Source organism: Nicotiana tabacum, chromosome 19, assembly GCF_000715075.1.
Source record: "Nicotiana tabacum cultivar K326 chromosome 19, ASM71507v2, whole genome shotgun sequence".
NCBI classification, from domain to species: domain Eukaryota; kingdom Viridiplantae; phylum Streptophyta; class Magnoliopsida; order Solanales; family Solanaceae; genus Nicotiana; species Nicotiana tabacum.
In genome coordinates, this window is record NC_134098.1 from 105,775,295 (window position 1) to 105,800,333 (window position 25,039).

Genomic DNA, 25,039 nt, shown 5'->3' on the forward strand with positions numbered 1-25,039 from the left:
TAATACATAACATCATAAAAAGTACCACTTTTTTTTTTAAATATAGATCCATTTTTTCTCTTTCCAATATAATAAACTATCACAATATGAAAACTGAACATGACAAGAAATGGTATTTGTATGCATTAGTTGTGAAGTAGAAGTGATCTGCCCAAATTTATTCTTCTACCCAAATTTCACCCTTCTAAAATTGAAAGGTCAAAAATTCCAATATTATAGCTCAAGGCAACGTGAAGTTAAGGAAATAAAATAGTTCAATAAGGAATCAACTATCAGGAAAATATGAAATACGAAAGGGAAAAAAATTACCTAGAGTGAAATTGCAGAGACGATGCTGGGAAGAAGTGAAGTAAGAAATGATCTGCCTTTTTATCTTTTTTGTTTCCTATGAATAGCATAATATTGAAAGAAAAAAAGAAATTGGAAAGGCTCCTTGTAATTGCGCCCAATTCTTTACCCCTCTTGAGAATTGGAGAGTGTAATTACTCCCTTCTAATTATACCTAATTCCTCACTAACCAAGTAATTACTTGGTCAAACATACATGTCAAAGTGTGTAATTACACCCAATTACACCTAATTCCAATTCTCATGTGACTTTCCAAACAGACTCTTACTCCCTCCGGTCCAATTACACCTAATTCCAATTCTCATGTGACTTTCCAAACAGACTCTTACTCCCTCCGGTCCACAATAAGTAATTTTTTAGTTGTTTTCACACAGATTAAGAAATTCATCTTTTAACATTAATTAGTAATGAAATTGATCATATTAACATTTACTATCTCTTCATATAAACACTCTTAACACATACTCCAACACTATTTACTCCAAGGACAATGTAGGAAAAAAGTAATTAATTCATTCTTGAAATCTAGAAAAATAAAATATTTTAGATTTAAAAAAAAAGCCAAAAAATCAATTATTGATCGAAGGGAGTATTGTTTTGGTGACTTCGGCTGCTAAACAACCGTAACACTTAATAGTGATGGACATTCAATGTGGAGCAAATTCCAAGAAAATCTATTTTTGCTGCTTTGTGAATGATGGGTACAAAATAATTAATCTTTTGTATTATCATAAAACCTAACTAGATTTCAAGATTTTTGTAATTTGAGCTGAAGAATGGACCAGAAAAAGAAGCGTGTATGTAGTTTTTGGGTTATCATAGAAATTGTTGTTTCTTTGTAACACAAAAATAATTTAGTATATATATTTTGAATGAAGATAATGTGTGCACCTTCATCAACAACAATAATAATATACCTAACATAATTTCACAAGTGGAGTTCGAGAAGGTTAGTATGTACGCATATCTTATCCTGGAGATAGAAATATTGTTTCCGAAGACTCTCGGCTCAAGAACAAAAAGAAAACAGTAACAATAAACGGTATCAACATCGATATATAAAAAACAGCGATATAATAAAATAACTGAAGCGAAAAAAATAACAAGTAGGAAGACAATTCTACGAAAAGAAAAAAAGGAAAAAAGACTACAAGACTAATACTACTTCCACTAGGATGACAAATGAATATACCTAGCTACCTACACATCCTCCTATCTAGGAGGATGTTCTCGATAAGATGAAGTTTTGTCATGTCTTGCCTAATAAATTAACCCAAATACTTCTTAGGCCTATCTCTACATCTCCCCATGCCTATCATAACCAATATTTCACAACTCTTCACGGGGCATCAACGTCTCTCATTTTCACATACCTGTACCATCTTAACCTCACTTCACGCATCTTGTCCTCCACAAGGCCACTCTTACCTTGTCCCGAATAACTCCATGCCTAATCTTATCTCTCCTAGAATGCCCGCACATTCACCTCAGCATTCTCATCTCGTCTATTTTCATCTTTTGGAAATAAGAGTTCTTAACTGGCCAACATTCTGCCACATATAACATAGTCAGTCCAACCACTACTTTGTAAAACTTACCATTTAAGTCTATGAGGCATATTCTTTTCGCACAAAAATGTCGGATGGAGCTTGCATTTCATCCATCCCGCTCCAATACGACGTGTGACATCCTCGTCAATCTTTCAATTTCGTGGATCATTAATCCAAGGGAACTTTTTTTCTCGGGGAGGACTTAGTTGTCAAGCGACACTACCACGTATATATCACGATTCTCATCACCAAACTTGCATTCCAAGTACTTTGTTTTGATCCTGCACTTGAAATCTTTTGACTTAAGAGTATGCCTCCAAACCTCTAGTCTCACATTAACATCGCCCCGCGTCTCGTCAATCAGGATAATATCGTCTGAATATAACATACATCAAGATATTTCCCGTTGGATATGACGCGTAAATATTTCTATCGTCAAAGCAATAAAAAACGGGTTGGGTGCACCTCCATCAGTTGGCATAATTATGTCTCCATTGACTAAATCAGTAATTTCTTGTACATAATACAACAGGCAGATGTTCTTTAACAAACACTCTCTCTATATATATATATATTTAATTGAATACAACCACACAAAAGCACTATGTAAAAAGTAAAAAAGCAAAACAAACAAGAAAAGAAAGAGAATAACGAAAAACGTATCCTAAAAGAAGTGAGAATTTGAAGATGTGACAAAAGAGTAGTAATGGGACATTAATTAGGTAAAGTAGAGCTATTGGAGGAAAACCCTATAATAAACTAAAAAACGAACCCACAATTTTCATTTTCATGCATATATACAAAAGCAAATAAGAGAAGAAAAGAAGATTGCTTAGTGGGACATAGAGACTATCCTTATGTGTGTTGGTAAAGTATATTCCATAAATATGATGCAAGTAAAATGGAAGTATATAAGAAGCTAATGTATAAGTTTCTAGTTTAATACAAAGAAACAAGAAAATTCATAATGGAGAATTTGAAGATTGGAAATACAAGAAATATAAGCGTTTGATATGACACAAGGTTATTTTTTTGTGAAAGATATATTTTTTGGAATATTTTTAGTTTCATAGTGGGATTGGTAAATCTATTTTTTTTATTACTGAAAAAAAAAATCCATGATTAATTAGTGAGTGAAAATTTAAAAAGAATGAGAAAATATACATCAAAACTTAATAATATTAATAAGTGTCTTGATGAAACTTTTTAGTACTAAAATTTAATATAAATATCTAAGTGTTAGTTGAAGCAAGTAATATAAAATTAAAAATTAATATAATTATAAGTAAAATAACTTCCACCAAAGGTGAATTGAAATATGGGTTGTGCCCCTCTTGTTGGAAAGTGATGAGAATTAACCTGGATTAAAAAAAAAGCTAGAAGATTCAAATTAATCTTTTTATAACACGAAATATCTTATTTTTGTCATTCGTTATACTTTAAGATCATTCATATATTTGTTATTAGCATATTATTTTATATTTTCCTTCAATTTGATAGGCTCCAACGTGAACTAATTGAATTTTACGTGTGAAATTACTTCAGAAAAATAATTCGAATTTATCTCTCACTTTTGAATATGGTCTAAAATTACCCGTTATACTTTAAGTTAGGAGGTTTGTGAGGTTCAATGATAAATACAAGACTATTTGCTAATACCAAGTGTATGAATAACATTAATAACAGATAATAAAATTAAGATTTTCGTAATGAAATGGTATTTTTGATTCATTAACCTTAAAAAACATAGAAACAAGGGAAAGTAAAGAAAAATAAAGAGGGGGAATAGAAGGTTAGAAAATGACATAAAATTTTTGATGTGATGAGTAAGACAGCATTATATCCTTTTAGAGTGGTTTTCTGGATTGTGGCCAAAATCCCAATGTTTTTTCTTCCCCCATTAAAACCCCATCAAATTCCTTAAAAAACACCTCAACTCTTCCCCCAACCCTCTCTCTTTCTCTCACTTAGTCTATGCCCTATTAAAATACCGCCTTCTGCCGGTAGTTTTTGCTACAAAACATAGGAGGAAGAGAGAAGACATCAAAAAACCCTTTTCTCTGCTTCTCTCTTTCTCTGTCCGTGCTCAAGGGTAGATGTGTTTTGTGCTGTAAAATCCAATCTTTACCATTTGAGGAATAATCTGAGATACCCATTTCGTTTTCTTTGCTGTAAATGCTGTTTTGTTTAGTGGTCATTGCTGTTTTCCTCACTGCTTTACTGGTAAATCTTGAGGATTCTACGCAATCTGGCTGGACTCACTGGTTTTGCAGCTGCTGAAAGTTTTTTTAGCAAAGGTATAATCTTTGATTTCAAGAAAATTTGGTTTCTTTAGAAAAATGGATTTTTGGGGGTAGTGAGATCTATTTATTTGTGTACTCATTTTCTTCTTGTAATTTCACTTCCCAAGGTTTATGATTTATTGTGTTCTATGAATTGTTTTGTACAATTTTGCTTTGTTTGGGTTTCTTCAGGACTTCTTTTATCCCTTAGGACAACTTATTCTTGTTGTTATTTATATGCTTTAAGGTTTCAAGTCGAAATCTATGAAAGTGGTGCTGCTTTCTGGATTAGCCAAATCTATTAAGTAGTAGTAAATTGTATATTTTGGGGGATACTGTGTTTTTCTTTTCACATTTTGTCTCTCTCCTCATTAAATGCATTTTAACTTTTAGTCGGAGGTGGGGATTTTATCTTTTTGCTTCTAAGTACTAGGACAAGGATCTTGATCTGTGTATTGCTTGTGCTTTCAGATTAAGAAATGTTATTCTTCATTTATATATCTGCTTCTTTGCCTTTAAATTCCAATCATATCCTATGTATATGAGGCATAAAAAGTTGCACTTACCTGTGTTAGTTTATATAAGTGTCCTTTATTTTGCAATGAAAGATTGAACTAAAAAGAGAAGTTTATCTGTAAACTTCGGGTGAAGATTCTCTCTCTAATATTTTTGATTGGAAATATTCTCCACGTCATTGCATCTTTCTATCTCTTTACTTGTTTTTGTTGGATACAAGTAACTTGGCTGCTCGGGATTGAGGTTTCTTATGTTAAATGAGACATGGTTGAAGTAAAACATCATTGTTGATCTTTCAAAAAAGTAGGTGCATTGAATTTATTCATGCTGCTCTATTGAGCAATAGTGTTTTACCATAGTACAAATATGACATAGGTCTTGCGATACATTTCTTACTTAGCTTTACTGCTTTGCTATTGCTATTAGGTTTTGATGTCAGATAGTCTTGTTATCCTCTGATCTGATGTTAGTATATTTGATCACTTACTTATGCTAAGGATAACTGTGGTTTAGTGAATGAGATGAGGTTAAATTGTTTTAGCTACTACATAATCTCACTCAATTTCTTTTGCTTCTAGAATTTTGTCCCTTTCCATCATCATGGAAGGGGAAACTTCGTGGATCAGTCATTGCCCTGATTACGTTGCACCAGACATGGTTGAGTTTGATTCATTTTCAGAGCTAAATGATGAAGACAACAGAGAAGCTTCCGTGGTTCTTGTGGATTTGATATTGCCTGATGATCTATTGGAACGAATATTGGCCTATCTTCCCATTGCGAGCATTTTTAGGGCGGGTTGTGTGTGCAAAAGATGGTATGAGATAGTGAAGTCAACAAGGTTCTTATGGAACTTCTCTCAGGTGCTGTCCCAAAAACCGTGGTACTTTATGTTTACAAGCTCAGAGGAACCAGTTGGTTATGCCTATGATCCTTCCCTTCGGAAATGGTATGGTGTTGAACTCCCTTGCATCCAGACATCTAATTGGTTCATTGCTTCTTCATGTGGATTAGTTTGCTTCATGGACAATGACAGTAGAAGTGAGCTATATGTTTGCAACCCGATAACCAAATGCTACAAGAGCCTTGACGAGCCTCCTGGTCTCAAGTTCTCTGATTACAGTGCATTGGCTATCTCCGTAAACACGAAAACTTGCTGTTACAGTGTCACCATTATTAAATCTAAGCAAGTACCTGGTAACTTCTTTCAGTGGGATCTCTCAATCCACATATACGACTCTGGAACAATGATGTGGGTAACCCCTTTGACTGAGGTCCTAACTGGGTGGAGAGGTGGGGATGAAAGTGTCATCTGTGATGGTGTTTTGTACTTCTTGATCTACTCGACTGGAGGTGGTGGTCCAGACAATCGGCACGGCCTAATCACTTACAACCTCTCAAGCAGATCATCCCATGGTTTGTTGATAAGGAGTTTCATCCCCGTGCCATGTTCTCTAACCTGTGGTCGATTAATGAACCTCAAGGAGAAGTTAGTAATGGTGGGAGGGATCGGCAAACCAGATCGGCCTGACATAATTAAGGGGATTGGCATATGGGAACTTAATGGCAAGGAATGGCAAGAAATTGCCCGTATGCCACACAAGTATTTTCAAGGTTTTGGAGAATTCGACGATGTTTTTGCCAGCAGTGGTACAGATGATCTCATATACATTCAGAGTTACGGAGCCCCTGCTCTTCTTGTTTTTGATGTGAAGCATAAACAGTGGAGGTGGTCACAGAAATGCCCTGTGACAAAAAGGTTTCCCCTTCAGCTCTTTACTGGTTTCTGCTTCGAGCCAAGGCTTGAAGTGGCTCCCTGATTCTGCACTTCAGTGAATGTAATTGGTGCTCCTTAGAATCATATCTTACCTTTTCTCTCATGTCTTTTTGATTTTGTACTCCTTTTGTTATTCTTTTCTTCCCTGCCATCCTCTCGATACAAAGATTTCTGTGTTCTTGAAAGGTTTATACAACATGTACCGGCCGATGAGGCTGCTAATTTATGAAATGAGAATATTATTAATTGTTTTTTGCAGTCTGAGATGTAGATCACACTCATTTGAGCTTCCAAAGGATATGATTATTATGAGTACGTTTGGTTGGTCTGTAGTTTCTGTGATTGCATAAGCTAGAGTTCTCTCTTCTCAGAGGGGATAATGTTTAGGCCTAGTGTGTTTCCTTCTCCTTTCCTATAGTAGCAAGCTTTCCATCACTTTCCATCTTTATGGCAGTATCAAAATAAGATTTTTTGGGATGGGGTGCCTTTCTCTTTCCCTAGACAGTGAAAAGTTGTCTTGCAATTTACAAAGTCAAAACTGGAAGATGGGCTTCCTAACTTGTGACCTCATACTCTGCTCTTCAGCAATATCTTTAGACCTCATTTTCACTTCTTTTACATCTTTCTCACATGAGTCCTCAATTAGGCAGGGTAGATTTAAGATTTGAACTCTATGGGTTTGAGTCCGAGATTCCAACATATCCCAGTTGATATAATGGGTTCGAAATTTATTACTTGTGTACTTTTTAAGTCAAATTTCTAACACATGTATAGGATCTGAGCGGAAGCTAATGGATTTTGATGTACCATAACACATACACTGAATCCGCCTCTGATTAGAAAGCACATGATTGGCTTGTTTATGGACCATTTTTGATCTTTTAGGGTTGGGACCACATCTAGTTACCAAACTGAGTTTGATGACCATGAGAGTTGGCAGCATGCATTCCACATGGTAATGGGATAAGTGAGCTGTTGTCAAAAGCCATTGGTGATCCTGGTTTCACATGTCCTCAACTACTAAGTTTTCATTGGTTAATGGCTACTCTCTGTATTTTGGTAGTCATACCCATGCCTTGAGTGTGTTTTTGAGTTTTGGTATAGCCATTTTCTTGTTTCTTCATACCAAGAATGAAGAGCATGATTATGGAAACCCCCTTCACTATATACTGATGGCAAAACTGACCAAATTGCATGGAAAATGAAATTTGACAGTCACATATTCGATGGAATAGTCGACGCCTGTCCAAGTTTATCTGGACACTACTGTTATAAGAAAAATAGAGTAAAATTTTGTGTAACATCTTCTATTTCATCAAAAACATCTTCTATTTGTATGACATTTACAAGGTATTTTTTTTAACCTCTAATCTAGAGGATGCACTATATGACTTGAATGTCTTGACCAAACTTCTAAAATCTGCTTATTTTGAAATGTGTTTTTAACAATAGTGCTTTTCAAAAAAATATTTTTTGTGAAAATCAAGTTTATGTTTGGCTAATCAATTTGAAAAGCACTTTTGAACAGCAATTAGTGTTTGACCAAGCTTTTAAAAAGTACTTTTAAGTGTATTTTTCTCAAAATTACTTTTCAAAAAGGTATTTCTGGGAAGAAGCTACTTTTTTCTGCTTTTCAGAAACTTGTTTCTGCTTATACTCAAAAGCATTTTTTTTCCTTCAAAAAATTTGGCCAAACAACTTAGCTTTGAAAAAAAATACCTTTGACAAAAAAATACTTTTGGCCAAGAAAAAAGTTTGGCCAAACAGGCTATAAGAAGAAATTCTTGTTCAAATAATTTCAAGGGGAAGGGTAATTACCATACTATTTATATCTTTTCTGTTTCAGGATTGTTGGTGGTTCTATTTTATGAGTCCATAAGATTTTTGAGGTGCGAACAATATTAATTCTGTCATCGTTTTATATTACTTTCTCTCCAAGCCAATTTATTTTACTCTTTTAGGATCTGCCTAAATAGTTCAAATTCATCATTCAATTATTTAAATTCAGAAATGATGAAATATTTTTTCTGTAGAACCACTTTTACAATCATTGCTTAATTTGTTTTAACTATAAATATACATAAAACAAATAACACCTTATATTTGTCCAAACGAACTCTTTCATATAAAAATGGATGAAGACAGTAGCTTTTATGTTCTCGCATGCATTTGGATGACTTTGTTTAATTTAATATACGAAAAATGATTAAACTATAATAAATCTAGATTAGTTAATTATATTTTTGTAGCATTGTGTTAAAACAAAATAGAATTCCTTTGTTATTTTGTCGTCTTCACACCAAACAATTACACAAATTCCTAGGTGATGTGTCCTATTGTCCACTGAAGTTTGGAACACAACAAACTTAATAAAAACATTTCAATTTTTAAATTCATGTTTAGAAAATTACTCCTATACCAAGATAAGAAGCTGGCATTTCAGATCTAAAATCCATGTCAGACGCCCATTTTTATCTTTTATTCGTCTATTCTTTCCACTGGTAGCTTGGGAAGCACCATTAGAAATTAGAATTCATTTAAATCTATATGAGAGTTGAAGAAATAGTAGTTTATGATGATGAAAGTTCTAGACCATGGAAAATTTATGTCGTCTTCTTTTTTCGCCAAGAGAATATTAGTACAATTTATTGAGTTGATAAATTTGTCTTATTCAGTCTGCTAATTGTTTTTAAATGATTTACAAATAGTTGTAACCTGACAATATCACAGGGATTGACAACAAATTGGAATTATAAGCACTTTGAAACGTAACCTTCCCTTAGGCCTAAAGCGAGGCCTCTTTATCCAAATTTTTGTTATTGATTCTGAAATTTATTGTTTATATCTTAATAATATTTACGCAGTTTAGACTGTGTAGATTGTGATAGGATAGCTGATATTCTTCGACCCTTCGCTAGAGAAGTAGATATCTTGGATTTGAACCTTAGGAATGAAAAACTTCTGGTAAGGATATTTTAACCTCTTAGTAGACCTATCTGAAATATTTAAACCAATCGGAAAAAGATGTAAAGTACATCTTTTGGTATAATTATCTGGCCATAGCACAAAAAGGGAAATATAACTAATGAATTAAAAAATTATCTAGTCGAAGAGTTGTCTTGACTTAGAGATGACACACTAGATAAATGTTTTGTCAATTAAATAGTAAGGGGAAAACGAGAACGAAATTAAGTTTGTCTTGTATTATTTTATGTCATCTTCATATATATAACATTGTTAATTAGAAATATTAATTAGAAATACTCAAAACATTAGTTCATTTTTCGGGGGAAGAAACAATTTATGCAAAGCCCAACAAGATTGTAAGACGTTTCAGTCAATCGATCTTCTCTGCTGTATTATTTAGGGCTGGCATGTGGGTAGGGCCGAGTCCTAAATGGGTCAAGTGAGTTGGTCCAAACAGTCTCGGTCCCCGGATCGGTCCCAAATTAAACTAGCTAAATGATCATTTTGTAGGTATCAGCCTGGGATCGGGCCCACGAACTCATAGTCCCGGACTAAACGGTCCTGGCCTGTAGGCTAAGTGGGCCCAACGAATATTTTGTTTTTTAAAATTAAATAGAAATTAGAGACAAAAAGATGTTAAAAAAATATCTAAGGCAATGCATTGTAAATTTTATTATAGAATTGTGACCTAAATTTTTTAATTCAAATTTAAAGTCTAAAGACAAAAATATTATAAAGAGATATTCAAAGCAATGCCTTGTAATTTTATTATAGCATTAAAAAAATATGGCAATATCTTTCTTAGTCTTCCTTTCCCCTATGGAATGAGCACAACAAGGTGCTAATACCACCATTGAGAAAAAAAAGAAACTAATCAAGATGCGCCAAAAATACAAGTTACATAATACATACTAATTTTTGTTCATACAAGTTACCTGGTATCTCTTACAAACTTCATAAATCCATCAAGGTCCGGAGGAATTTCCGTTGGTGGTGGCGGAAAAGTAGCTTGGTCATCGCCGCTTCCGGGCGAAGCGGCATCCTCCGCAAGTTCAACTAGCATTTCTTCATAAGTTTCGTCTTCCTATGGTTGTGATTCAACAAATCCAAAATTTCTTCTTTCCGAACGGATCCAATCTTTGAAAAGTACTAATTTTTTCAAGCTCTCCCTCATAGACGCTCTATAATCACCGAGTTGAAGTTTTGCTTGACTGAAAGCGCTCTCCAATGCCACTGTTGAAGCTTGAATAGTTAAAATGTATCGGGTCATCCTTGAAAGAACCGAAAAGTATTTTTCTTTGTCCTTCCATCATTCCAAAAGATTAAAGGAGCCATCAGGATTCACTTCCTCAATTCCCTACGACAAATAAACTTCAAGCTCATTTAGTTGTGAAATATCACTACTACTAGAACTTGAGAACCCCTAAACCCCGCCCAAACACTAAGTGTTCTTACTACCGCAGTTCTTTTAGATGATTGAGAATGAGAAGAAGAAGGAGTTGGAACATTTGGTCTAGCATAATTTAATGCAACTTGATAAGCATTAAAAATAGTTTGCGCATTTATTCTAATTGAGGCTATTGCTTCCGAAAGTTGAGACAACTCCCCGTCTTCAAGTGCTAAATCATTATAAACAGTTTCATACCAAAATTGAGGACCTCCTAATTTCATACAAGGATTTAACAAAGCAGCAACACCATAAATAGGGAGAATAGGGAAAAAATAATTTTTAAACTTTTGTTTCATAGAATCAATAGCAAGTTTATAAATTTTTCCACCATCTGAAAAATGAGCAAACAAATTTGTAAGTTCGGCAATATAAACTAAACAGTTAGAAATAGTTGGATAATATTGCCTAGAAAATTCATTTGTAACAATATAATTTTTTTCTAAAAAATCTACAAGCATTTTAACATTAGCCCAATCCTCATTCGTAAAGTGCTCATCATCATCACTTACATGTGCATTAAACGTTGAGTTTATGGGGTTTCTAAATTCATCTGCAATAACCAAACTTTCATACATGTAATTCCATCTAGTTTGACAAGGTTTAGGAACCTTTCTTTCTCTTAGGCCAAATTCATCGCATCTTTTAAAATATTCTCTAAGTCTACTTCTACGGTTTGAATAAAAAAGTGAGTTAAGAGCCATTTTAACCTTTTCAATTTCAATATTTAAAATTCTCATACCATCACCTACAATTAAATGGTAAATTTATGGTAAAATTGACTCTCGATAAATTGTAATAAACTATTGTCGCTAACAAGAATAGCAGGTATAGGACGGATATGGGGTTTGGTTCGGGGAGCGGTGGGCAGGGGAGGAGGAGCATCATGACCACTAGATTCGCCACTCTTGAAATTTCCCTTATTTTTACCAAAAAGTTTTTTTAAGGAAATCATTTTAATTAATCAAGTAATAGCAAATAAATAAAAACAAACTAAACTATAATATTAAAACTTAAGAGTTGGAACGAGTTTACCGAATTGACGATCAACTTGTTGAAAATTGATTATCGTTGAAGACTTGAAGATTTCAATTCACCAACTTCACATTTTTTTCACAAATTGTAACAATAAAATAAGCAATAGTAGCAAGTATAGAAGAAAATTAGAGAGAGATTGTGATAGATTGATATTGATTTTTAAGAAAAATGAAAGAATGAGGGGGTATTTATAGTTGAAAATAGGAAAAAAGTGTAATTATAAAAAGTTTGGGGTTAAAACAAAGTTTGGGGGTAGGAGAGGAGGGAAGGGTTAAATGGCTATTTTGTAAGTAGCCAACAACGACTATTTTTGATAGCCCAACGAATATTTTTTTTAATTTTTTAATTTTTTTAAAATTTTTTACCGTTGGGATTGTTTGGCCCGCCAAGGGACCGGTCCGGTCCCGGTCCCTGGCGGTCCCAAAGCACAGGATCGGCCCACGAGACCGGCCTAGGCCCACTAATACCGGTCCTAGCCCGTTGGGCCCATTTGAACTGCGGTCCCGGGCCCGGACCGGCCCACTTGCCACCCTTAGTTTAAACTTTGTTGAGTATTATATTGTGAAATAATTTATGTGCATATTATTCCTTAGGGCTTGTCTAGTGTGAAGGATAATGAATAATGATTTCGGGATAAATATGTGATTATTTTATCTTATATAATGAAAGCGGTTATACAATGTCATTTTTTAATTTAAATTTTTTTATAATTAGTTGACTCCACTCTTTTTGTGTGGAGAAATGCCCAAAGTTATATGTTAATTTTTGAAATAAAAAAATATTATCAGTAGCGTTTGGGCATGAAATAGATGTTGTGTCATTTAGCACACCTTTTCGGCCTTAGGTGCAACAATGAGCTGGCAAGAAAGGGAATATCGGAGAAGAGTAAATGCATTTATATTTAGTTTTTGGGTCATCATTGAAGTTATATCCATTTTGCATAAAATTTATAAGTCTGCCTGCTTTAGCATTAACTTTAGACTTATCATTTGAATAACAAATGACAAATCCAGTGTAATTTCATAAGTAGAGTTTGGGGAGGATAATGTATACGCGTTATCCCTACTTTAAAGTTAGAGAGGCTATTTCCGATGGACTCTCGACTCAAGAGAGTTCTGAAGTTGAAGGGAAAAAAAAATTAGTCTAAAGTGCAATGCACTTAAAGCCAATTAAGTTTAAGTATAAAAATTACACTTAAGATGCACCTACAGCCAAATAGGTTTGAAGTGCAATAAATATTTTCATGTATTTAAGGTCAAATGGGCCCAAAGTGCAATAAATATTTTCATGCACTTAAGGCCAAATAAGTTTGAAATAAAAAAGTTACACTTAAGATACACTTAAAACCAAATATGTCTGAAGTGCTATCAATGTTCACTACTGGAAAATGGCAGAATTTCGACCGCCAAAACGGTCGAAAATCGGTCGAAAATGAGGAATTTCTAACTACTTTCCGACCAAAATTGGTCGGCCGAAAAACAATTGGTTGGGAAATAATTTTCAACCGAATCCGTCGGTAATTTCAGAACAAAGTAGTCGGAACGTTCAAACGGTCGGAGGACCAAATATTTTTAAATTTCCGACCAAAGTAGCCGGAATTTACCGACCGAATCAGTCGTAATAATATAAATAAAATTAATTATTTATTTAAATTTAAATAATATAAATATATAATTTCCAACAGAATTAGTCAGAAATTAATAATTAAAAAATAAATTTTATTTTATTTTCGACAGAATCCGTCGAAAACCTTTAAATATTATTTTTTAAAAAAATATTTCGGTCGAATTCGTCAAAAAATTGGGAAATTTTGGCAAAATATGGGCAGTTGTCCGACTGTTTCCGTCGAAAATCAGTCGGAATAATGCTGCCCAATTTTGAGCTACACCACCTATCGAACTATTACAATACAATAACGCCAACAACCAATCAACCATTAACACAATCTAAACCAACAATACCAACCATTAATATAATCTAAACGAACAATACCAACCATTAACATAATCTAAGCCAACAATATCAACCATTAACACAATCTAAACCAACAATACCAACCATTAAACCTAACAATTTTGGACATAAAAATATCCAAATAGTAGCCCACATTCAAGTTTAAAAACAAAACATAAAGTTGTCTCTCACATTCAAGTTTACCAATCAACCAAAACACCATACCTAAACTACTACACATCAGATTCAGTTTGTTTATCCTCATCATCAGATAGATCATGTCCATGTTTTCTCATGAATTTCTGCATATTAACAAATGTTTCGAATTGGGAATCCAACTGTTGCTTCAAATCACGAATTTCCTTTCTCATATCTTCCATTTGTTCTTGATTTTGAGAAGAAGAAGAATTGGATAGGAGTGAGTTTGGATAACCTGTAGGTCGACGTACTCCAAGTCCGTAGACTCTACCTTTGTTTACTCCACTCGCTGCCTCTGTCCACAATGAAGCTATATCATCAGGTGATGGTTGAGTTGAAGGAGGCTGAGTTTGTTGCCATTCTTCCAACCTTTTATGATAATCTTCCTGAAATGAAAACATAACTATTATGTAAACAAACTAATATTAATAAACCATAAATAATTATGAAGTTAATATTTTACATATGTGTCCGACGCACGCATCTCCACCCAGTAATAAATTCAGCAACCCCTTCAATAAATTCATCCCTCAACCCCGCACGATTAGGATGATTCCTATTATACATTTATCTACGATGCACAAATTTCGTCTACACAAATAGAAATCTAGAAATGAGATATTTAAAATAATTTGATTTATTTAAACTGGTTACAAAGTTATACTCTTTCAAAGGTTCGTTTTAGATATATACATATCATTGTGTCAAAGCACTTGAATTGATATATTTTAACACTCGAAATCTCACATTAATCCCTATTCTAAATAATATAAGTCTTTAAATATAATAATTAAATTTGAATATCTTCTTAAATGTTCATATAATCCAAATGAACTAATGATTTCTCAAACAAAAGAAATAGTCATAATTAATAATTATTTAAACTATTTCAACATATAAAAATTAAAGAATTCAAATAGAATATAAAAATTAAGGCATTTAATTTAAAGAGCATAATTGTTTAATATAAAGTAAAATGAATTCAAATATTTGGGATCTACAATAACAATTATGCAAAAAAAAAATGGACTAATCTACAACAACAATTTAATAATTTAATGGATAAAAATGATAATAGATTTCAATTAAGCTTAATTCCATGAAAGTCAAAAGATATTAAAAAAGTTAGGAGTAAGGCATATTGTCAAAAGTAGTCAACTAGCACTAAGTTTTAATAGATTCTTCATACTTTCTCCTCTTAAAATTAGTACCCTCCCCAATATAATCAAATGAGATGAATTGCTATATATGTAACAACTCTACAAATTAGTTAGCAAAATTATTTAGTAAAATCATCCCTAACTTGGTAATGTTATCCCCAAATTAATATGTAATTTACCAACATATAACTTTAACATATAACTTTAAATTACCAACATATAACTTTAACATATAAGTTTAACATATAACCCTAAATTACCAACATATAACTTTAACATATAACTCTAAATTACCAACATATAACTTTGATTTAGCTACTAACAATAGTCATAGATTTACTTTAACTAGCACCAATTAATTTTTACAAACCAAACTAGGAGCAATTAAACAAAATCAGTATATTTAAAAAAAATAACAAAGGAGGATGAGGGAAACCTATCTGGAAGTGGAGGGATGTCGACAGAGTTGCAACGGAGCGGTGTCGCTGGTGATGGCAACGGCGGGGGGAGAGGGGAGGTTTGAGTGTGAGAGAGAGAAGAGTGAAGGAAGAAAATAGGAAAAGAAAAAAGAAAGGCATCGGGGGGTTTAAAATTATATTCCGACCGATTCGGTCGAAAATTAGGTTAAATAGTCAAATCACGTTTTAATAAAAGATTCTGACCGAATCGGTTACAATATTTAATTTTTTTAATTGTTTCCGACCGAATTGGTCGCTAACAGTTACGGAGTATTTTTCGCCAAAATTTACGACGGATATAGACGGAATATCAATCGTAATTATTATTAAAAATTGAAAAGTATATTTTTATGCAATTTCCGACCGATTCCGTCGGAAATTTTCGACTACTTTTTTCGATCGGAATATTTCGGTCGGAAATTGGCCGTTTTTTAGTAGTGGTTTTCATTCACTTAAAGCCAAATAGGGTTGAAGTGCAAATTACCCAGAAATAGAAACTTGTTATTCGAATTTCAACAATCCAACACACGATTCGATGCCTAAATCTACTCCAAATGAGCTCAAATTTATAACATAACCTCCAAATATCATAAAGAACAAACCCAATCATCAATTTGTCAAAACAATAACAAATCTAACAAATCCATTTTACAATTAAAAAGAAGAATAAGAAGTGTTAAGCAGTAGCAAAGAAAGGAGCGCCACAACATGTCACTATTGTAAAACACTATAAATCACCTTAAAACCTGCTCACAAATAGCATATAAATCTACCGTCACCTTTGTTTTCAGAGCGATTAAGAAGAAGAAAGAGGAGGAGGAGGAGACCTAAAGTTATTTGTATTTTAGTTACCAGTTATTTTTTCTTAAAAAAATATAGTTACAAATTAAATAAAAACGATCAAATTGGACGCACCATAAATATTTTACCAATATATTGGTCAGAACGGATTCGAATGGAATCGGAAAGAAAATTGATCTTTTGGGATCTTAAACGAAATTTCGATGTTGCACTATCATTGGTCTTAATTCCTTTTTTACTTCGAATTCCTCACATACTACTCTTTTATCACATTGCATTGTTGATGTTTTTCCAGTATAGTTCCTGAGATAAATGTCTTTCTCTTACCTCACACATGGAAGGTAAGGTCTACGTACATCACACCTTTTCTAAACTCCACTTATAAGAATACATTAAATATGTTATTATGATGTTGTTGTTAATGTCTTTTCCAGTATAGTTCCTGAGTTGTCTTCCTCTTAGGTATTTTCCTCTTGCGGCTCATTGTCCTCTGTTCCCCAAAGAAAATTAGTGAAGCAATATTTGTTATAGTATAAAATTTGTCATTTGTTTTTTCTCGTCCCCACTACAATCCGTCCAATCCTCTATAAACTTTCTTGAAATTTGAATATTTCCCTAATTAAGAGTCGTTCAATCCTACTCCATAGCCACCCTTACGTACAAACCAACACTATTTATAGAAAGAGAGATAATACGTAAATTGATAATCATTTTTTTGTCGAAAAAAATACTATTCCCTCCGTCTCAATTAATTAGAGTACTACTTTGTGGAGCATAAGGTGCATGACTTGTCTTACATTAAGACGGGGGCCCAGTTTTAGTTGGACTAGCAACTAATGAGCCCATTAATAGGGCCCACCAATGCAAATGTGCTTATATATGGAAGTTGAGAATGTTATACTTTAGTTGGACCACATGGCCCACTTCTCCAATCTTGATCCCCTTAGTGGTCCATCAACTGTCTATCTTCCTTTAATTTTCTTTTCTTTTTTTCCCGACATTCTTCTTTCAATCAGTTTTATCTTCTCCTAATTTTTTTTTTCCGCCCGGTATCCGGTACCTATATTTGGGTCCGACTAAATTCGAATTCGCGCCAGGAAGTCTCACATTGGTAGTAAAGCGCTTCCTAACTAAGGCGACTCCAAACCTAGGGACTCAAACTCAAGACCTCTGATTAAGGATGAAAGAGTACTTACCACCCTACCATAACTTTTGTTGAAGACAGTATGACAGAGAAAACCTGACTGGACAACAGCAGAGGCGGATCCAGGATTTAAATCCTGTGGGTTCAATTTTAAGATTTTTAACATTGAACCCATTATATTTTTAAAGTTATGGGTTCATATCTACTATTTTTGCAATTTTAATGAATTTTTACATACAAATTTTTACTCCGCGTCGAAAGTTATGGGTTCAATTGAACCCGTAGCTAATACGCTACATCAGCCTCTGGACAACAGTAACTAAAACTACAGCTGCGACTTGGATTGGTAATAATTTAGTTTGAATGTCGTTCTCCTGACTATTGATTCAGAGGAACATTAGACTAATGGTTTAGAAGAAGAAAAAATGTGTATAATTGCGTGGAAAAAAGATAATTCAATGGTCCAACAATTTGACAAATTTTGTCTATTAGTAATTTCTTTCAAAAACAACATATTGTTGTGTACAAATCGTGCACGACGAAGCACAGTCTAGAACTAGCGATATTGATATTATTTGGGGAGTAAAAAGAAGATTTTTTTTAACACGGTTTTTACTAATACTATTTGAATGCTTTAAATTGTTTAACTTATATATATATATAATTTAAAATTTTAATGTCTGTATCCGCACTGAAAATTAATTAATTAACCCTCATGCTTTCCGAATTACGTCACGTAGCATTGAACGAATAGAGTACTTAATTACTTGTAAAATGGTCCATAGTCGAACAAGATTAAATGAAGTAACAAGCGTATGTATCAATCATCACTTGACAAAGAAAGTGTTAACAGCTTTTAAACACAAGAAATAGTAGATCACTCGAAAAGGATAAACTCTTGCAATCGTAGGATCTTTTGAGCACGATTTTTGCCTAAAGATTCGTTCTTTATGTCTACTAAATGCTATGAAGAAGAAAGAGGGGAGAGGTTGCATATTAGGGTGGCAAGAATGATGTTGATCACACCATAGCTACCAAATAGCCTATGGACCACATTTATATGACATAACTAACCCTATTCTTTTAATCCTCAAATTTGGACTCTTTCTACCAAAACTTTTGGCTTTTCTTTGTATTTTGCCAGTTTGCTTAAATATCTCATTGGATGGAAAATTCTTGCCTATAGAGTAGCTGCCGCTTTGCATGTGTCTGTGTCTGATTCTTGGTCCTTTGGAGAGTGTAACTTAGTACGTGTCACACTCATCAATAAATGGCATGATTAAAAGCCAAATCTAAAGATTTAAGTACCATTTTTTAATATTTCTCAAGTATACAGTAGCTATCAAATTGTATCCCTAGGTAGATAGAGCATCAACTTGACTGTATAACATGAAAGTTGATGAGAAAAATCAGAGCACAACTGCTCTGAAAGAACTACACAGACTGATGGATAGATATGGAGAGAGATAGAATGACATAAAGCAGACAAAATTTTCAATTGTGAAAAGAACAGAAATAGGTGATTAAGAGGAGTTCAAGAATTTACCTTTGTCCGCGTGGGAGAGAGAGAGGGGGTGGTAAAGGTGAGTCTAAAGTAAGAGACATGGGGAGGTGGACAATATCAAACAGTTTGAAAATTTTGTTGAAAAAAGAGGATCTTTGAGTAAGACAAGCACCAACAATTTTGAAAAATTTGCAACAAGAGTGAGAAAAAGATGGAGAGAGAGGAAAAGGTAGAAAAAGAGAGAAGGAATAAGAAAAAGCAAGAAGAGGAATTGTTGGTAGTAAAGTTGAAACAAGGTGTTTTAGTGGGGAAAAGAGGGGGTAATTGTACTACTCCTTCACCTACATGGAAAATTGGGTTGGCTCAAGCTGATGGTTCTCTACTTCAAGATTTGCCTTTTTCTTCCAATTCTGCTTCAATCTCTGTCAGAAAACTTGGTGCCAATCTCTGGGAATTTCAACCCCAAGTCCATAAGATGAGCAAGATTGGCCCTCTTCCTCAAAATCACAAAGACAAACGTTCTAAGCTTCCCAGCCAACCAGCTGACTCACTAGATAGCCCACCACAACAGGTCAAGTACTAGGAACTTTTCTATTTTTTTTAAAGTCCAAACTGCATATTTTATGCCGAGCGTGTATCGGAAATAACCTATCTAATGTCTAGTTACACACTACCTCTCAGACGACCCGACACCCACTTGTGAGATTATACTTGGTTGTTGTTCTGCTCCAAACTGCATATTTTAGTTACTAAACAGAGGCGGATTTAAGACGAGTTTTGTAGTTCAACTAAACCTATTGCTTTCAGTTCGAACTATGTTCAAGTATGTCTTTTGGTGTCTCAAGTTTATATCATAGTACACAGGTTAGAAAGGCTATCTGGTAGAGGTGGATTCCTAAGGCAGTTCACAAACCTATTGCTTTCAGTTACTAAACAGAGGCGGATTTAAGACGAGTTTTGTAGTTCAACTAAACCTATTGCTTTCAGTTCGAACTATGTTAAAGTATGTCTTTTGGTGCCTCAAGTTTATATCATAGTACACAGGTTAGAAAGGCTATCTGGTAGAGGTGGATTCCTAAGGCAGTTCACAAACAGAACATATATGTTAGAATGCCTTTAGTACAATGGCATGTTGCCACATAGAATTGCTCTATAGAGAGTCTTGTTTCTCCAAGTCAATTGTGTAGGTTGTTGTGTTAATCTTGAGAATGCTTAGTACATGAGAAAACTTTCTACACAAGTGAAAATCATTACAACGAAATTACCTGTCATTCAACTTGATTGAAGAGTCAAGAGGATGTCTATTTGTTTCTTTTCTGCTAAAGGAGAAAGTGTTTTGAACTTTTTATCTTGACATACTTCCAGAGGTTATAACCTGATTATTGATGGTTCTTTTATTTTGTGGCAGCCAACAAGCACCAGTAGTCTAGGACGGGACATTGCAGCATCACTTAGACAGCATCATCATCATTTACTTGCGAAGAATGGGGACGCTCAATCGCTTGAATCTCCTGCAAGTTACTGTAGCTCAATGGAGGTAACTTATTGGCACTAGAAGTTTTAACTTGAGATCCTAGCTCAGGAATGAATCTGTACTACACAATACAAATCAATTTGGAAAATCACTGCAAAGGTTTTTATGTCAAAATTTGTATCTACATGAAAGCTTCCTGGATTTACAAATGTTTAAGAAAATTGAACCATGATGCCTTCAGTAACACGCAATGTTTCCCATATGACTCAGGGATCATGAAATATTGGGCATTTGATCTTAGAGGGGGCTAATATAGAAGATAGATGTGCTTCTTCAACTGAGTTCTAACAAATATTCTGGTGATTAAAGTCAGGATATTGGATGTGTATTTTGTGAAATCCACATAGTGTTCTCTGAATGTTACTTGATTGAGTCTGTTATAGACCTGCTTTTGCCACATGAGAAATTCCCCATCTATAAATGAGAAGATTAATGCAAGCACGTGTTGCCTTGTTTAACTGTGTACTGGAATCCGTCTTCCACGCGCTATATTCAAATTTTTCAGCATATTTCATGTAACCAAATTCATTGGTGCATTAATGTTTAAATTCCTCGTGTTCCCTGACAGATGGCTCCTTATAAACCTGTTGAGACTCCGCCCAGCTCAAAGGACCTTAAAGGTAGAAGTGGAAAGTCAAGCTACAGCCTTAAAACATCAACGGAGTTACTTAAGATACTTAATAGGATTTGGAGTCTTGAAGAAAAACATGTATCAAACATGTCGTTGGTGAAAGCATTGAGAAAAGAACTCGATCACTCTCAAAGACGTGTAAAGGAACTACAAGAAGAAAAAAAAAGAGACAGAGAAGAAATAGATGACTTGACGATGCTAGTTGCTGATTACAGAATTGGAAGAAAGAACAAGCAGCATAACAGAACCGAAGATGCAGTCAAGACACTGACTGTTGAGTTACAAGATGAAAGAAAGTTGAGGAAACACTCAGTAAATCTTCACCGTAAGCTTGCTCGAGAGCTTGCCGAAGTCAAATCCTCTTTCTCTAATGCTTTAAAAGAACTTGAAAGAGAACGGGAGGCACGGATTATGCTAGAAGAATTATGTGATGAGTTTGCCAATGGAACTAAGGAGTATGAACAAGAAGTGCGGTTCTTGAAAAGCAAACTGAAAAAGGATCACACATTGACCGAAGAGAAGGATGGATTGATCATCCATATTTGTGAAGCCTGGTTAGATGAGAGGATGCAAATGAAGCAAGCCCAAAATCGTCATGGTCTTGCAGAAAAGAAAACAACTGTGGACAAGTTGAGGTCCGAAATACAAACTTTTCTTAAAGCTAGACATTCTAGTGATTACAAGAATAATGTCTTAAACCTAAAAGGAGCAAAGGAAAGCTGCTTACGCAGGCATTCTTTGGAATCCTTTCACTTGAACAATATTGCAAGTGCACCCAGAATAGAGAATGAAGATGGTCATTCATTTGCTAACACTATCCATGCTTCTGAATCAAATAGAGGTTTGCATGGAAAGCATGATGACAGTAGCTGCATCAACCAACATGAGAAAAACATAACTGAATCCAATCCACCACAGAAAAAGATTGAAACTCCAGTTTCAAAGGACCCTGATGTGACTAGCTCAAGAATCCAATCTGAAGAGAAACTCTTTGAGTCAATGGTGGTTAAAGAGACTCCTGTTGAAGGTAATGATTCATGTGTGCTTGATATAAGTGTCACTAAACAAAGAAAATCCCAGAAAAGAAAGAATGATCGAATGAAAACTGGAAGTTCGTTGCTGAACAACTTGCTTAGGGATCATTCATTGCCTTCAGAAGCTAAGTCACTTAAAAATGATGATAAGCATATGGAACATTCTTTTGATCCAACGACGTTTACTGGCCCTACAAGTCCAGTGCAGAAGTGGACATCAAAATTAACAGCCCCGGATCTTGAGGTGGTTGAATCTTCTTCAAAATTACCGCTAGGTGTAAAAGAGAATACACTGAAGGCAAAGCTGCTAGAAGCCAGGCTGGAAAGACAGCAGTTGCGGCCAAGAACTACAAAAGGTTTGTCTGAGGTTTCTTGAACAGTAAAAGGGCCAGGTATGAACCATAAGATGGAATATGTCAAAAAGTGTTAATATCTTGCGAGGTGTTAGTTGCAAATGCTGGTTTTGTAAGTCGAAAATTTTGGTTCAGATGGTGCTTCAATTTCTTTGTAGTAGGCGAATACCAATCTGTAAATGAGAAATGTATGCTGTTGTAATTTTGTAAACATGGTTTAGTTATGAACTTTTTTTGTAGTTTCTGAACTGTATCTGTAAATGAGAGGTGTGGGCTATTCACACAGTTTCTCATTTCACATGGAAATTTAGGCATCTAATATGTGTTGTGAGCTTGACAGATCACTTGCTAGATTTTTGAGGAATGTTAAAGTCAGATAAACAACTCAAAATTTCTCAGGCTCAGTATAATTTTAGTCAAACTTAAGCCTTAAACAATGTAAATGTAAGAAAGTTACAAATAAATCCTTATAGTAATAGTTTTTTAGTCATGCCAAAGGTTAAACTTATTCTTTGCTGCTATTAAACCACATTCGTCCAATGGAGGACACAATCCCCGAGCGTAGTTGTTCCTTTTAACTCGGTCTATAAATGTGTATACATGAATTGAAGAAAAAAAACATCTAATATATTGAAGACGACGACAGAACAACTCAAACATCGGGCTGACCAGGGGCAGAGTTATCTTTATTCAGGGGAATCAATTGATATCCATCTCTTCCTCGGGCTGTATAGATAAATAAATTTTTATTATATATATATATATATATATATATATATATATATATATATATATATATATATATATATATATATATATATATGCTATTATTTTAGATGTGTTAGCTTATTTATATTCCGAATCCCCCTACTAAAATCCTGACTCTGATATCGAAGCTAGGTGGCCCTTGAGTGAGTTTTTCCATGCATTTTTTGCTAGTTTTTCCAAAAAACTGGAAAAAAAAGTTCCAAACTGTTTTTTCAATCCAAACGCCATTAGAAGGAGAAAAACTGAAACTATCCTAAAAATGGTGTTTCGTTTTGAATATTTTCTAGAAAAACTGAACATAATATAGAAGGTCCTACTTCCTAGTTGGGGTTGAAGCCATGACAATTCAAATATTGACCGCAGCCAGTATCCTATGAAGTATGAACTTCTCTAGTTGACTAGTTTTCTTCTTTTCTTATTTCATTGTTTGTGAATTCTTTTTCGTCTTTCATTTTAAAATTTTCTATTTGAAGTATTCTATTTCTCCATTTGTTTTATTACTGTTGGAATCTCCCAAGAATCAAAACGCATAACTTAAAAAATCAGCTTATATCATCCGTACATATATAAACTGTATTTGAAGAATTACTATTTTCGCAAATGGAATAAGATATGATTTTGCACTAAATCATATTCGTCAAAAAGTTTGTTGCTTAAGCAATATAGAAGTATAAATTTCACATACCAAAAAAGAAGACAAATAACTTTGCAAAATATGTTGAAGGGCTTTTTGACAAGTTCAATAGAAAAAGCACAATAGCTATCACACTTTTCTTTCCTAATGTTCCAAAGCTAACTTTCAAGTTTCAACCAAAAGGAAAAAAGGGGGTAACGTTCAGCGTGTTTGACCATTCAATCCTTTTGTGACTATCTTATTGGAAATGTTCTTCTCCTTTATTTAATCCTGCACATTTTCTATAACTTAATCATAGGTCATAGCTAATAAAATAGTGAATCTTTTTCAGATTTATTTTATATTCCGATTAATTGTCTCATTGGATCAATGGCATTTCTTTACCCAAACAACGGTTCTCTGAAAAGGACCTTTTCTTTTCTTTTGTTAAATTAGTGTTGGGAACTTGGGATGCAGGGAGTCGTGGAGTATTGAACATTTATCTTTTTATGATAAAAGATAATAACAACTCTTTGTTATAAAATAAAAGTAATTTAGTAAAATATGAACAAGACATGTTATTATGAAATAAAAGCAATTTAGTAAAATATAAACAAGAAATGGAGATAGAGAGAAGGAAGAGATTTTCTTCTTCAATTGTGTGTATTTTCTTATCTATTACAAGGCCTTTATATAGGCATAAAAAGTGAAGAAAAATATGTCATTGAATATGTCATTAAACATAGAAATATGTCATTGAATATGTCATTAAGCATTTGAGAAGATCATGGAGGAAGAGTAGACATCCACCATAATTTGATTTTTCTTATAACACTCCCCCTTGGATGTCCATAGATAATGTTCCTCGTTAAAACCTTATTAGGAAAAAACCCTATGGGAAAAAAATCCTAGTGAAGGAAAAAGAGTACACATGTTTAAAAATACGCATTTTGGTTGTCTCGTTA

General features: G+C 33.9%; 2 protein-coding genes across 2 annotated transcripts; both read left to right on the top strand.

The window, feature by feature from the left end:
* Positions 1-3,764: 3,764 nt before the first annotated feature.
* LOC107829509 (F-box/kelch-repeat protein At3g61590-like) lies at positions 3,765-6,729 on the top strand. Its single transcript, XM_016656965.2, has 2 exons — positions 3,765-4,195; positions 5,275-6,729. The coding sequence occupies exon 2, from the start codon at positions 5,297-5,299 to the stop codon at positions 6,512-6,514; it is 1,218 nt and encodes a 405-aa protein (XP_016512451.1). The 5' UTR covers positions 3,765-4,195; positions 5,275-5,296; the 3' UTR covers positions 6,515-6,729.
* A 12,266-nt stretch (positions 6,730-18,995) lies between these two features.
* LOC107829510 (uncharacterized protein At5g41620) lies at positions 18,996-23,190 on the top strand. The gene is made up of 3 exons (XM_016656966.2): positions 18,996-19,712; positions 20,550-20,678; positions 21,244-23,190. Exons 1-3 carry the CDS (start codon positions 19,353-19,355, stop codon positions 22,714-22,716), a joined length of 1,962 nt encoding a protein of 653 aa, XP_016512452.1. The 5' UTR covers positions 18,996-19,352; the 3' UTR covers positions 22,717-23,190.
* The last annotated feature ends 1,849 nt before the right edge of the window (positions 23,191-25,039 follow it).

Excerpts from the sequence above, each read along its gene's own strand:
- LOC107829509 (XM_016656965.2), top strand. The coding sequence starts at position 5,297 with ATGGAAGGGGAAACTTCGTGGATCAGTCATTGCCCTGATTACGTTGCA.
- LOC107829510 (XM_016656966.2), top strand. The coding sequence starts at position 19,353 with ATGGAGAGAGAGGAAAAGGTAGAAAAAGAGAGAAGGAATAAGAAAAAG. Across the intron at positions 19,713-20,549 it reads TAGATAGCCCACCACAACAG|CCAACAAGCACCAGTAGTCT; the intron begins GTCAAGTACTAG and ends ATTTTGTGGCAG. Across the intron at positions 20,679-21,243 it reads GTTACTGTAGCTCAATGGAG|ATGGCTCCTTATAAACCTGT; the intron begins GTAACTTATTGG and ends GTTCCCTGACAG.